Source organism: Sitophilus oryzae, unplaced genomic scaffold (assembly GCF_002938485.1).
Source record: "Sitophilus oryzae breed Bouriz unplaced genomic scaffold, Soryzae_2.0 scaffold_1063_pilon_pilon, whole genome shotgun sequence".
NCBI classification, from domain to species: domain Eukaryota; kingdom Metazoa; phylum Arthropoda; class Insecta; order Coleoptera; family Curculionidae; genus Sitophilus; species Sitophilus oryzae.
In genome coordinates this window covers 511,485-527,660 of record NW_022145686.1, presented here as the reverse complement: position 1 = coordinate 527,660, position 16,176 = coordinate 511,485, and the positions used below count along the sequence as shown (strand labels likewise).

General features: G+C 34.0%; 1 protein-coding gene across 1 annotated transcript; it reads left to right on the top strand.

The window, feature by feature from the left end:
- Window positions 1-2,015: 2,015 nt before the first annotated feature.
- LOC115878935 lies at window positions 2,016-4,013 on the top strand. Its single transcript, XM_030895549.1, has one exon. The coding sequence runs from the start codon at window positions 2,016-2,018 to the stop codon at window positions 4,011-4,013; it is 1,998 nt and encodes a 665-aa protein (XP_030751409.1).
- Window positions 4,014-16,176: the final 12,163 nt, after the last annotated feature.

Genomic DNA, 16,176 nt, shown 5'->3' with positions numbered 1-16,176 from the left:
AAATATTAAATATGTTTTTATAATTTTATTCCTACCATTGTGTCATACCTTGATTTTAAACCCCCGTCAATCTGTGCCCCATACATTTTAAAAAGAGGAAGAATGGTGTACTTAACCTAAATTTTTTAACGATTTTTTTTTATTCCATTTTTGATTTTCTATGTTCCTAAACTCGGCTCTAATCGTTCCCAGTTTTTGCAATCTTTTTAACTTGATTAATCAATTAAAGATACAAAATATCGCAATATGCCTAAGGTTTCAAATGTTTGGAATTACTTCATAAAGAATAAAAGCAGTAGTAAATGCAAACTGTGTTTAGCAGAAATTAAAACCTCGGGGAAGCATTTAAGCAAAATGTACCGTTATATAGTCCATAATGTGATTTTCCCTGCTCTCATTGGTTGAGACTAAACGCTGCTGGTGCGTTTTGCCAACCGTGACTAAAACGTGGTACGTTCTGCCATATTCTTTCCAGCATCATGCAAATGTTTTAAGGACAATGCAGATTACACTAACATGTTATAAACGCCATTATTAAAATCTTTGATTTTTAGGAATGACCACAGAATTATCCTATTTAATATTTGATCGTTTTTTTAGGACCAGCGTGAAATGTTAAGAAAACGCCTATTTTATAAAAATATTAGTCTGACACTTTGTTTGTTTGATTTCCGTGTGTCGTGGCGGCTCAGTAACACAGTATACATTACTTGTACATTTCAAAATAATTTAAAATTATTTTGAAATGTACAAGGTGTGTCAGAACAAAGATCCATACCAAAATTATATTTTTTCTTACGGAACACCAGGTATTTTATTTCATTTTTGGATTTTTGAACATAAAATAAGGCATTTGTTATAAGGGTTTAATATGTTTAAATGCTTTCGTTTTTGAGATATTTAAAGATATTTAAATATGCATGCTATGATAAAAGTTTGTCAACATCTTGTACATTACTTTTCAGAATTAATTTTTGTGCTGACTTTCAAGCCAGAGAAATAAACCTTACTAAAAAATTTGATTGCTTCCTTAAATGTATACAGGGGTATCAAAAATTATGTCATACATAGAAATAACGAAGTTTTTATGTAAAATAAATATTTAAAATAGACCAGCAATTTTTGATACCCCTGTATACATTTAAGAAAGCAATACATTGCTTTAGTAAAGTTAATTTCTCTGGCTTCAAAGTCACCGACCGACAGTCAGCCTCATTCAGTCGATGCATAGCCTCCACCGGTGGCGCGTAGGGCCGTATTACGGAAGATTTTAATTCGATTTTTTTTCTTATATTTAACCATAGGTATTTGTGCTTTTATTTCAATTTTATTTTTATTGATGGAATGGGAAAAGGTTTTCCGGGATGTGCGGCTGCTAGTTGCACAAATAATTCAAAATATAGTTTGTTTAATTTTCAATTCAATTCAAAATTAATGTTCAATTCAAAAGTATATTCACACTTTAGAGCTTTTCAAAACGATGAAGACTACTTATTTGGAGGCTTGCTAATGCCAAGTGACCATTTTTAACATTGAAAATGTTTCTGTTAAGGTAAGGTGGGGCAAGTGCATTTCCGGGGCAAGTGCAAAACATGGGTGCTAAAATCTATTGGTATTGAATAAAGTGCTGCCATCTATTATTTGACATTCTTAATACCTCTGTCACCTATCTAAAACAAAACAGAGTTCATTTATTTGGTTTCGCTGTTGCTTCGACCGTGCAAGTGTTACATGTGTTTTGTAATTTCTGGGTCGAGGTCACGGGCAAAAACTAATCCATTTGTATCTATCGAATCCTGAGTGATTTTTGTACCATTTTTGGTAAGTAAACATGTTAGATATAGTAGTTTACGTTCAACATAATATATTTTTGAATATTTACTGTTTTGACAGGTTTTTGTATTATGCCGCTCTTGCCCCTAGTTTTTTGACGTTGGGGCTAGTGCGAAATATAAACATGGGGCAAGAGCGGCAGTTGCCCCATAATTATTTTTTTGTTTAATTTCAGCTCCACCATGGTGAGAAAATACGTTCGCAAAAGTAACAGAGGAAAAGGATATACAAAAGAGAGCTTGAAAATTGCCCTGACGGCAATAAAGTCAGGACAAATCACTTTATACCGAGCTAACAAAGTTTACAAAATTCCGCTAGCTACCCTTCATGATCACCTCAAAGGCAGAAGAGGACAAAAAAGTTCAAGCTATGGGAGGCCCCAAGATATTTCTCAACATGAAGAAGAAAAACTAGCAACTGGCCTTCGTGCCATGGAGAAATGGGGTTTTGGTCTGTCCCGAAAAGAAGTCTTACAAATTGTAGCCGACTATGTGAAAGAAAACCACTTAAAAACACAATTTAAAGATGGAAAGCCGGGAGAGGATTGGTTTCTCAATTTTAAGCGTAGACATAACCTTTCGCTTAAAATACCCCAAAGTGTTGAATACGCCAGAAAAAAAAATCTTGATCCTTTCTTAATCTACGACTATTTTGATCTACTTGAGAAAACTATCAACGAACTTGGTTTGCAAGAACGTCCATCGCAAATTTGGAACCTGGATGAAAGTAGTTTTTGCACGGATCCATCAAAGACAAAAATTGTTGGACAACGAGGGGCTCCATCAACAAGAACTATTAGTGGACCTGGCAAACAAAACACAACTGTTCTTATGTGCTGTAGCGCAAGTGGCGAAAAAGCTCCTCCGCTCATTATCTTTAAAGGTAAACATGTTTGGGAACAGTGGACTGCTCCACGGGGGACAGAGTTTCCACATACAACCTACGCTGCCACATCTAAAGGGTGGATGGAGACAACTGTATTTAAAAACTATTTCCAAAACAGTTTTCTTAAGAATATTGGTCCAGACCGACCAGTGTTAGTCATTTATGACGGACACGCCAGTCATCTTGGAGCAGATGTTATAAACATAGCTATCGAAAATGGTATTACCATACTTAAGCTTCCACCTCATACCAGCCACATACTCCAACCCCTAGATTTGTGCGTTTTTAAATCACTCAAGACCCGTTGGGATGCCAAACTCGTCCAATGGCAAAGAAAGAATGTAGGGCTTGCCGTAACGAAGAGTGTATTTTCGAAGATGATAGGAGAGATATGGTTGGAAACCAGGCCAGAAATATTAGTAAGTGGTTTTACCAAAGCAGGAATAGTTCCCTTAAATAGGGGTGTTATCAAAGAAGATTCTTTTGATCCAGTAGTTTTCCAACGTTGGCAAAACAACCATAAAGTGGCGAGTGTTCAGGAACCTGACTTAGACCTAAATATGCCTAGCACCTCCATAAACATTAATGAAGTACAAAACATCATCGAGGCAGGGCCAAGTTCAAGCTCGCAAGAAAATATCTCCATAACATCCCAAGAACAAGAAAGGATTCCGGATGTGTCATTTGATGAGCTGTTATTGAGGTCAACCAAACGTGAAAACAATCCTGAATCGAAAAAAAGAAAACGAGTGTGCTTAGGAGCTGAGGTAGTAACAAGAGCTGAAGTTGACAAAATTTTAAGTAAGAATACAACAACAAAAAGTAAGCCAGTAAATAAAAGTACAAAAAATAAAAGTGTTTATAAGCGAAAGGTAACTGAAAGTAGTTCTGACGATGATGGTGATTCTTGGCATAGCGATTCAAGTGAAGGAAGAATAACTGAATTTGAAAATCTAAGTAAAAGTGATTTAGACGAGTTCGATGTGAACGAAGCTAACGACGAACCTAAATTTACCAAAATACAAATTGGGGATTTCGTGTTAGTGAATTTTCCTGGGAAAAGAAAAGTGTACAAATATGTTTGTTTGGTAAAAGAACTTATCAATGACGATGAAGTCGAAGTTACAGGGTTAAAAAGGCTCACAAATAAGTGCCATTTTATTTTGAAGCACGACGATGTCTGCACCGTACCACTGTCGGACATAGAAAAAAAACTGCCCGTTCCAAAAATATCAGTAACAGCTGATTACAAGAAGTATATATTTGAGACAGCTCCTGAAGTGTTTGAGACTTAAAAACTATGTGTTTTTTTTGTATTTATAAACGTTAATAAGATTTGTTTATATTTGTTCGCATGACTGATGTTTCATACTTTCAATAAATATTTTTGCAAAAAAATATCCTAGCTTGTTTTGACTTTTTCCTAAAACAAATTTCGTAGCTTTTTTTCTTCAGTTATTACTCAATGTTGAATTAGAAATATACAATCTACATATATGTAAGAACTCCGCAGTAGCCCCGCATAAATAACAACGCAATAGTAACCAAAATAATGGCATATTATGCTCTTGCCCCGAACCACAGGGGCAAGTGCGTAAGATGTGATAATAAAAAAGAAAAATATGTAAAATTCACATATAATGTATTTTTGTTGAAAAAATAATATTAATAGTTAGGTAAATGATCGCAATAACATGACAAAAACACGGAAACTCGTTACTTTAAAAAAGGCAATTTTCACAGTTAATCAAATATCAACTATGGATATTTCCTTTCGCACTTACCCCACCTTACCTTACATCTTTCCGTTTAATCAACCGAGGCGAATGAGGTGCGCCACCCTGTATAATAATGGTCGATCTTCTTTGGAAACTGCGTGATTTTAGTCCCAAAGCCACCTCCATACAGTCTATCCAATATGGAAAGACCAAAGTAAAAGTTCATTTTGACAAGTTTATTTTGTCACCGCCCTTTCCAGACGCGCATAGCGTTTAAGCGGTCAAAAAGGAAGTTTTCAACTTTGCAAGTTAGACATTTGACAGGATTAATTGGATTGTCAGCAGCTTTTTCTATTTCTTAGCTCTAGAAGGAGATAACTAAAATCTGTTGATAATCGGAGTAATAAATTGTTTTTAACTGAATGTGCCTGTTCTGCTTGTGAGAAGAGAAGATTATTGTCATTATTGATTATTTGAGATTCCACGATTATTCGGCATTTTTGTAATTTTTGTTTTGTGGTTGAGATCCAGACAAAACGTTTCCTTTAAAGGTCAGTTTTATCTCGGTAATTATTTTAACATACCTAATAGTAATAGTGAGTGCACATAATAATCGCACATTGCTAATTTACATAGGTAATATAGTAATATATATTACATATAGATAACCTATAGGATAAGTCCGATTGTAAAAGTAAAACATCACATTCTTTTCTGATACCTATGGAACGATTAGGTATTATACCTGATATTATTACCAGTAATACAAATTATTTTCTTCAACTGATAGGTTCTTGTTATAGAATAAAGACTATCAAAAACATTGAATACCTACGGGATACCTACTGATACTCTGTGCGAGCTCCCAACCGTGCTACCCTGTTCACTCCCAACCAAGGTAGATAAAAAATATATTGAAGATTGCAGTCTTGAGATCGAGTATGGCAAGGAGTATGGATTACCTAAATTGGTAAGCATATAAAATTAAACCTTAATGAAAAATTTAACTTATTTATTTTTAGTTCAAGAAAAGGCATGACAATCCACAACCCACCAAAAACCTGGTAAATGAATTCTGCAAAAACTGAAAACCCAACATGCTCATCATCAAAAGAAAACACATATTACAACCATAAATAGAACGTAATGCAGAGTAGTTTTTATTTATTCTAGTAGGTATTTGAATTCCTTAAACATTTTAAAGGTGTGATAGTCACTACTGCAATTAAATTTATTTGAAAACTGATAATATTTTTTTCTTTTTATTGCTAGAGTTAAATAAATTATTATGTTCCTACACAGTATTTTATTTATAGGTTTTAATGCTTTAAAGTCTAATAATAAATTTTCGTTGTCAACAAAATAATCTAAAAAACTACGAAGATTTCTTATTATAAACTTGAAAGATTAAGATTCGGTTCAAATATACAAATTTTAAATTTTTGGCGTCAGTATATAGGTATGAATGCAACCTACTATATCGATAATGCGCTCATAGTTCGAGTTAGACGCCCGACGCCGCGCCACTAACAGAGTCTTCAAAAATTAACGTTGACCGATCTCTCTCACTTTAGTTATTAGTGTTCTCTCTGCCACCAACCTTATCTTGCATCTTAAAAGAAAACATAGTAATGAAAAATACTCTGAAAATATCAAAAATAAGATAATTCTGAATCTGAAGAATGTTCAAAGGTAAATATTGTGTATTTGTTAGGGATGCACGATCCGATACGATTGTTATGAATATCGATATTTTATTGTTCGATACTCGATATTTTGTATCGATATTCTTAACGCGATATTTTCTACATATCGATACTTTACCCTGTGTATCGATACCATACGATCATCCAAGAAATATGGAAATTTATAGAATAGTGGCGGCATCTAGTATTTAACTGCAGTATTATTTAATCGCTCTTCTTCTATTTAATCACACGCTGTCTCTCTTCCTCTGCTCCTCCTTTTTAGGTTTTACGCAGGTTTTACGGCTTTTGCGACGAGGAAAATAATTGAGGTTATTGTCTGATTATCTGTCAAAGTCAAGAGTCTCAAAATGCAATTCCGGTTAACGCTAATTGGCAACTTTGACATTTCAATTTCGATTATCGTATATCGTAACCGCTAACTGCCGATATTTTAGGGACGTTAGCCAAAGCCGTTAACATAGCGGTACGCATGCGCACTAGCGCAGAAGAACGCAACATTGAAAAATATATAGCGATACCCAATAAAGTCATATAAAGCACTTTCAAATCAAACAACAATACAAAAACCAAAAATCAAAACACTACGCTACGGGCTGTGCTCTCAGTCAGCTGTCAGTTTTCGGTTATCCTATCGTATGTCGGCTCCGAACCGATGAACCGAAAGTCCGAAAACTGTTTTTTTTATCTGTCAAAATAGAGGTTATGGTTACGTATCCGTTAATCGTACCGTTGAATTTTTTTAATGCAACGAAAACTCCCTACTAAATATTGTAAATCTGTAAATCCCCTAGTTAGGCTATTCGGCCATTCGTATTGTGTTCGTATTTTATTTAGCAATTAGCAAGAGCAAGCGTTATTTTCTAACTGTTTTTGTTTTGCACTATGCCTCCTAAAGAAGCAAGGTTTGGAATTTTTTTATAAAAACTGGATCAGGGGGAAAATGTAAGGCATGTCTGATGTCATGAGTCTAAAGAGAAAAACCTCTCGGAAGAAGAAGTAATTTTATATGATTTAATTGAACCCATCGATGCATATAATGCACATACATATATTTATTTATTAATAATGCTTCATAGCCCAGTAAAAAAATGCAAAAGGATAAAAAACCATAATATAAAGACAATAATGAATATAACAACCATAATATATTATGTAGGTAAATGCACATGAGGACGAGAGCGACACCAGTGAAAGAGGTAATGAAATGCAGTTTTTACCTCCGACTTCAAGTGGTGCTTCCTTAGAAACATTTAATTTAGAATCAGACGAAAAAGCAAGATAAACAAATTCTTCGGGAAGTACAGCCCATTCCCATAGCAGCGCCTTCTGGTCGAAGTCACGACAATCCTCAATTACTGGATCATTTTTCTCTATAAACTCATATTTAGGTAGGTACATATAATTAATAATTATTTATTTTTATTACATATTAAAAAAATATAAGTGTATTACTTCCACATCTCCCAGATGGGGAAGTATAGTATCGGCAATAAAAAAGCATTTTTTTTATTTAAATCGACTTAAAATGTCTTAAAACATAAAATAAAAACAATTTCAGCAAAAAAAATGTTTGTGTCTGTCTGTTGGTCGGTCGGTCTGTTAGTTTACGCAATAACTTTTGAAGGAGTTGAGCTATCGACTTGAAATTTTTGTATACAGAGTGTAATTCACAAAACACTGCTTCAGATTGTTTTTGAAAAAAATTCGTTAAGGTGAAGGGGGTGAAATGGAGGGTTGATTTTCCAAAAAGTCGAGTTGTATGTCATTTTCTAATGTTCTATAGTTCTAAGTGTTCGAAAGGGCTACCACTTACAATTGCACGAATTTATTTTTCGCTCAATTTTATTTATAGCTCTTTGAACCTCTCCTTATACTTTCGATTGCATTTTGTACTCTTTATTGTAAATGTTGAGATGAATGTATTTTACTTTTACAAATGACGTCAAATAATGTAGCCCCTTGGCGATAGGTTTATGGACTTCGCTGGACACTATACTGCTCTACCATTTCCAATCCATCTTCCGGGAAAATTATTTGATTGTTTATATTATATTATATTAATTATATTAATTTATTTTATATTATTTGATTGCATTTGATTTTCCGTATTCAATATTTTACACCACGTCATTGTTAAGTTTAAAAGCTTATCAATATTGTAACGATGAATAGATCAAATATTAAAAAAAAACAGAGCCGGACTTGAAATTAGTTTAAATAAATTGTGTTCAAGTGTTTAAACAAAAAACAATATTAAGTGTGGCATATCATTGTACTCAGGAGACCGAGTTCTTTCAAAATCTGAAATAAAAAATGCAGGTCCGTATTTAGAAAAATTAAGTTCGCCTCTGTATCTCAAAATTTATAAGCTAATTTGAAAGTCTAAAAATACTATTAGATAGCGCTAACAGAGTGGCTATGAGAATGTGCAATTAGTTTTTTGATTTTCTAAAAAGTAACAACAGGAAAAAATAAAATTGATTTTCAAAAAAATCAGTTTTTTCCAAAAAACTCAGCATTCTTTGAAAATTTTAAAACTTTTTTGATGACATCTTGGTGAACATCCCATAGCGCAACTTTGCCCCAATTTAACCATGTTCGTATCTATTACGGTTACCGAGATACCAATGCTCGTACCTCAAATTTGTAGCACCCTGTATATAGTTTGAAGAACTATAAATCAATAGTGTGATGTATGCTGAATTTTATACTGAACCCAATTCTGTACAGAAAAATGGTAATGCGATTCCAATTTTAAAGAAAATATTTTTTTAGGATATGCACTTTTTTATATAGAACTTCTTTTTCATAGTCAACTACGACGATATTGGATTTCCTCGCACTAATGGCTACCTACTATTATATACATACTAATAAAAATTCTCTTCTAATGTGCCTCACCATCTTCCAGTGCTACGAGCCGCCCCTGATTATTATATTAATTTATATGAAGGTGTTTATATTGGAGCAACGCGTCGAGACACGCTTGGCAGCTGAGCAGCGATAAGAGCAGCGCTAATTGTTTTGGCTATTTTCTTTGCTATTATATCAAGGGTGATCGACATGGATACCGATAGTTTAATAAGTAAAATATTTCTTACACCTGCCTTGTGGGACCAAACAAATAAAAACCATCATAATACTGAAATTGTGAAACTCTCCAAACTTGTACCTTCTGGTATTTATAGGGTGTGCACAGCATTTGCGTTTTTTATCTGCAGTTTTAACAATATAATATTTAACAGCATTTGAAGCTAAAAATAATTCCTCTTCGGAAGCACTAACTTTAGACAAATATATTTTCAATCGATTTATTTGGTATCAACGTCTACTTGCAAAGCAGAGATCGTTTTTATTACCACAGCTCCACTATGAACGGCACATTATAGAAGTGAATTTTGCGCAGTTCTGGTCGTCGCTTTTATCACTGCTTTAATCGTTTATCGCAGCTTCAACATAAACGCACCCTAATAACCAGTTACCAAAATGACCGATAAAAATAAAATACCTAGAGTAGGAAAGTTTTTTTACTTTTAAATTGTTTGTAACAATGCTTCATTTTATGTATCATGTGTAGCATCAGTGGCGGATTTAGGCGTGGGCAAGGTGGGCACCTGCCCACGACGCCAGGCGCCAGGGGCGCCTCAGAGGTGCCAAAATGTGTCCGAAATCAATAGATAAAAACTCTAATCACGCACCGCATTCACACATAAGGTATGTTAGTAGTTTCTGCAAACACCATACCTACAAGTAAAATTTCGGCACAGGGGCGGCAAAATATAAGTATGTCCGAAACTAGTAGTAAAAACTCTAATCACCATGCAAACATCATAATGGGGAGGGGGGGTCTACACATTTTTTCAATTGAGGGGGCGCCAAATTTTGTCTTTGCTCACGACGTATTTTACCCTAGATCCGCCACTGGTAGCATAATATTCAAATAAAGAATGATATTATTGAAAACTATCGACAGTATCTGACCACTACCGTTTACTCTTGTGGCCAGAGATCTTGATAAAATCACATCAATTGTACAAGCTGGTCTTCTAGTCTGTATAACTAAAACTTAACACTTAAAATTAGTATTAATTAAATCATACTATAAGTAAAACTCCTCTAAATACTAAAAGTTGGAATATAGTAAAAAAATATTTTGGTAAGAGACAAAGATTGGATATTAGTACAGAACTACCCATCAATAAAAAAAAACAATTCGAAAATGGTTCCCAACGAGGAACCAATAAAGGATCAAAATAATGACTTTAAATGAAAATCTAGATGATGTATTTTCTAATATGGATTAAAGTAATGGAATTACAATCAGGAATAATCCGAAAAACTCCAGTGAAAACATGAGTTGTTTTAAAAAAACATAATTGTTGTATAATATATAAATCAGTTGTAAAAAGTAAATATAAAAACTCAGAATGTGCTGTACCTAAAGAAATTAGAAAGAGAATAGACTACCCACAAAAATACATAGCATGACACTCCAAAGCAAAATACTTTATGCTCGGGTTAGTGATTAGCAGTTACTTCGTACAAAAATTACCAATAACAGTCAAGAGGAGGAGGGAAATGCCACAAATACGGCGCGGCATAAAACTTTTCAAGCTTTGTGCTATACAAGGCTACACTACTCAATTAAAATTTATGGTGCAAAGGAGCTACCAATCTGTAAATCTATAGCATCCAAGGTAGTATTGGAACTTATGCAACCACTTCTTAATATGAGTAGATGCAACCACTTCTTAATATGAGTAGAGGCTAGAGGCAATGATATCTTAATAATTTTTATTTTAAATAAATAATATATATCCTTCAAAATATCTTCCCAATAGAATTCCCAATACATCAGAATATTATATATATGACACATTCTATTTATTTATTCTATTTATTTCCTTTACACTCACAAGGTTTATACCAATGCTTGTTTGAAACTTGTAGACAATGATGAGTTATGAAATAAAATATCTTCTTGGAGTGCTACATCTTCAATTCGGACATCTTACGCAATGTTGTATCACTGGCCGTTTTCAAGTACGAACTAATCAACCTAATCCTAAATAAAACTACTAAGCTTATAGACTAGAGCAAGACAATCACCCGTGACGGAGTTGAGTGCAATCAACATGAGGTTGTTCATTGAAAACAACTGCATTTGTACGTTTTATAAGTTGTTGCCAAATTGTAGAAATTCCCATAATTGGACTGCTAAATATATTATTGCTTGATATAAAGCCGCTTCATTAAATGTACGCTTTTGCCAGTAAGGTGACCTGTGTACAATCCGATGCCTTGACTTTGCTCATGAGTTAAATCAAAATTAAACTCACTTAGCTGGAACTTTTGCAAGATAACTAAAAATATATTCCTAAAGCTGAAGTAGATGGAAACTTAAAAAATGGTGAAACAAAAGTTTAAAGTAAGTCTAAAATAATTATTGGAAAATGAAAGGCCGACGATGGCTAAAACTCAAACAAAACGATGCCATCAACCATAGTTGATGCACTAACGTCAACGAAAGACCATCAACGATTGTTGAATATAGTATCAGTATTTGAGAGTAAATGCAGAATGTGCTGTAAACAAATTAGAAAAAGAAGAGACTACCCACAAAAATACATAGAATGAGCAAAATGCTTTATGTACAGGTTACTAATTAGCAGTTACCTGGTACAAAAATGACCAATGACAGTCAAGAGGAAGAGGAAAGGTAGGAAAAATCAGTATAACAATTATATAGCCCGCAGATAAAATTATTTTTTTTTACATTTGTAATAATGTTTGTGACAATATTACATTTTTGTATCATGCGTAACATAATATTGAAAATGTTTGTTATTATTGCTGGAAACTATCGATATCTATCGACAGTATCCGATCAGTAACGTTGGAAACAGTAACCTGCAACCCAAAGATAATGGTATATATAAAAGAGATAGACCCAGAATTACACCCATCCACATTGTACCAGCTGGTCTTTCAGTTTGTACAGCTAGCAATAACTCTGGTACGTCGGATCACCAATGCACAAACGGTCAATCTGGTTCTGTTACCGCCTCTGCAGTATGTACGATTCTGAGAATCGACATCAAAAGACTGACCGAAAATCAGTATCCTTATGAATTAAAATGACAGAAAACAATAATTGATTTACGTCATACTAGCTTAATGAACCTAGATTAAGAATTACATCAATTGTATAGTCGCAGGTCTTCTAGTCTGTATAGCTAATGGTTAACACTTAAAATTAGTATGAATAATAAAAATGGTTCCCAATAAAAAAAAAATATGTATTTTTTTAATTAAAGCATACTATGGGTAAAACTCCTCTAGATACAAAAGAAATGGAATATAGTTACAATCAGGAATGGCTTGAAAATCACCAGAAAAAAATTAAGTTATTTTAAAAACATAGTAGTATACATAAATCAATCCTAACAAGTAAATACTGACTACCCAAAAAATAAATAGAATGAGACTCCAATACAAAATACTTTATGTGCAGGTTACTAATTAGCAGTTACCTGGTATATAAATGACCAATAACAGTCAAGACGAGAAGGAAAGGTGGAAAAAGTCAGTATAACAATTATATGTATAGCTCACAGATATTTTTTTTTAATTTGTAACAATGTTTGTAAAAATTTTACATTAATACCCCCAAGATGGTGGTATATATAAAAAAGATACATATAAAAGATACATATACCCATCGATAGTACAAGCTGGTCTCCAGTCTGTATAGCTTAGCAATAACTCGGGTACGTGGGGTCATCACTTCCCAAACGGTCAACCTGCTTCTGTGACCGCCCCTGCGCGAAAAACGATTCCGAGAGTCGACATCAAAACCCTGGCAGAAAAACAGTTTGCTAAGGAATTAGAATGACAGAAAACAATAACTGATTTCTGTCATACTAGAAATAGAGTCTGCTTAATGAACATAGACTCTGCAGTAGTTTTGCCGAGGTAGACACATAGAGACAATTGGGAAAAATCACACTTATAAGAAAGCCGAGCAGCGACAGGTCTTCTGTTAAGAAGAGAGGCCTGAAAGTCATCGTCTCTGGCAAGTGAGATGGGACAGCTCGACGAAAGGTCGGTGGACACATCGACTAATCCCGGATGTCACCAAATGGATCACCCGTGTGCTCGGGGAGGTTGGATTCTACATCACCCAACTCTTGACTGGGCATGGATGCTTTCGAGCATACTTGCACAGATTCAAGAGAAGTGACTCCCCGAACTGTCACCATTGCCGCGTGGTGACCGAAGATGCGGAGCACGTGTTCTTCCGATGCCCTCTATACGAGGAGATAAGGACGGAACTCGAGAGAAATCTAGGCTTGTCCATCAGCCCAGAAAATATAGTGGACTGCATGCTGAAGAGTCAATCGGCATGGAACAAGGTAGCGGAGTATGCTGAGACCATACTCTAGGATCTTCGCACCACCTACGAAGAATAGACAGCAGTAACACCAAATAAGAACGCCCCGGCGAAGTAGTATTTACAAAGAGTGCCGCCGGGGAAAGAACGTTCCTGGAGAGAGGACAGAGGTGTAGGTTAGGTTTTAGTGAGGTAAAAATCCCACATAACTCGTCTGGCACATAGGAGGTTTTACCAGGCGAGTACCTGTTGCAGGTTTCCCCCTTCACCTCTTAAATTTGTATAGCCCTTATACCGTATGATCGAAAAAAAAACGGCATCAGCGATGGCTATGACATGAAAATCGGTATCATTTTATATGTAAATTAATATGGCAGTCATTGATTATATTTCCCAGCCAACTGGACGCCGTTATTTATCGATCATACGGTATTAGCTCTATATATAAGGCTATATTAGCTAATATAGTCTTATATGTAGCTCATTTTGATCCACATCCTTCGGGAAAAAGTAGCCAAACTAGAAGATTTGACTCAATACCTGAAAGAAAACAGAGGTCACACACTTTTATATTGATCTGTTCTGAGCATCTGATCAATTTTCGGAAATAAGCGATGTAGATGATAACAGTAGCGGTACAAGTAAAGAAGAACAGAAGACAATCCTAAATATTTATAATTATTTTTTAAATAGAAAGCATTAACATTACTCCAAATATGAAGTATTTTCCAAATCCTAGTATATACAGTCAATAATATTCCAAATCATCGAACATACCATCTGCTTCTCCTTTATACTGCAAAATACAGACGTCAACTACCCATGTCTATACCCCATACATACGAAATATGTTGCAAGTGAAACCCCCCCGGGTGGTTCTTGCATTATAGTACAGGGTGGGTCAAATTGGACGCTTTTAAAGGGAAACGTCATTTTCTACATGACATAGACGAAAACTAATATCGGTGTCTGGAGCTCAATTTTTATCAAAAACGTGATGGTAAAAACCGCACATCGATATCTGTTACCTTATCGGAGTATTTTTCAAAAATGTGCATTTTTAACAAAACGCTGTTTTTGCCTTTTTTGCTAAGGAAAACTTTGTATTTTTATGTAAACATTTCCAAAGCACCTTTTTAAGGAGAATTTAATGGTTTAAGTATAACTTTTCTAAAATAAATAATTTATCTGAGGGCACGGCAGTCCCCCGCCAAGTACCACACTTTCCTCGAAGGTACTAGCGGCACTTTTGACCACCCTGTAACTTCGTTATGGATAAAGCAAGAATATTAATTTTCACTACACTTGAAGACATACTATATATAGCTGGCTAGGTTACCAAAATATCTAGTAATTATCCCTCATAGTTTATGAATTATCGCTTGTCAAATTTTTTTAATTTCGACATTCGACTCATTGACAGATCATCAAAATTCTGAGGTACTTCTAGATGTGTCACAAACTCCAAATTTATAATTTTAGGTAGCTTTAAGCTTATAACCAAAGGAAAAAATTAAAAATCTCGAAATATCCCGAAATATATAAATATGGATTAAAAGTTAGCTGTCTAGCCGTAACTGGCTTTCCAGTCGAGAAAAAGATAGAAAACTACAATTAATCGGAGCGGTCTCTTCTAATTTTATTTATATATCAATGTACCAACAATAATTCGAGGATTATGAATTTTTCTACTCGGACTTTAACTTGTAATGAAGTCCCTATTTATTTTTTAGTTTAATATGTTAAATACTAGGCTTGAACATATTTCGACCAAGGCTTGATAGCGCGGCGGCAAAGTTCCGCTAGTTCGGAAGGCCGAACTCGGGAGGCCCGAGTTCGAGGCTGCATGGGGGCATAATTTTTTTTATTTTATTTTCGTTAATATTCTGATTGTAAAATATTAAATACATATCTTAAACAATAATTCAAGGATTTATCTCTTATAGTTTTCGAGATAAAAAATAAAATATGTGTAAAATTGACAAAAAAATAATTTTGAATAAGCATTGGTAAAATTATGAATTGAACATTTTTAAAGTTGATATTTGAGTTATAACGAAAATCGGAAACAAATCGTAAAAGGTCCGATTATCTCCGAAACTAAAGCTTCAAAAAAAGTCGTATTATATCTACAAATTCATTTACCCACTAGTAGATATAAAAAACATTTTTGGTAAACTCTGTCTCAAATAGTTTCTGAAAAATAAAATTAATTTTTTTAAAAGGTCCGATTAAATTTATATCTCCGAAACTAAAGTTTCAAAAAAAGTCATACTATATCTACAAATTCATTTACCCACTAGTAGATATAAAAAAACAATTTTGGTAAACTCTGTCTGAAATAGTTTTTGAAAAATAAAATTATTTTTTTTAAAAGGTCCGGTTAAATTTATATCTCCGAAACTAAACTTTTCAAAACTAAAATTAATTCAATTGATATTATCTGACTTTATATACTGACTTTTAATTATACGATAATTCAAAGTTTATGAATTATAGTCAAACTTCTTTAGTATTCTTTTGAATAACCCGAAAAAAAATAGAAGGATAACTTACAAAAAGAAGTAAGATCCCATCAAAAACATAGAATGTAAAAAAATACCAAGTCTCGCAACACAATTTCTCCGCTATAAAAACT

Coding starts and splice junctions, on each gene's coding strand:
- LOC115878935 (XM_030895549.1), top strand. CDS start 2,016: ATGGTGAGAAAATACGTTCGCAAAAGTAACAGAGGAAAAGGATATACA.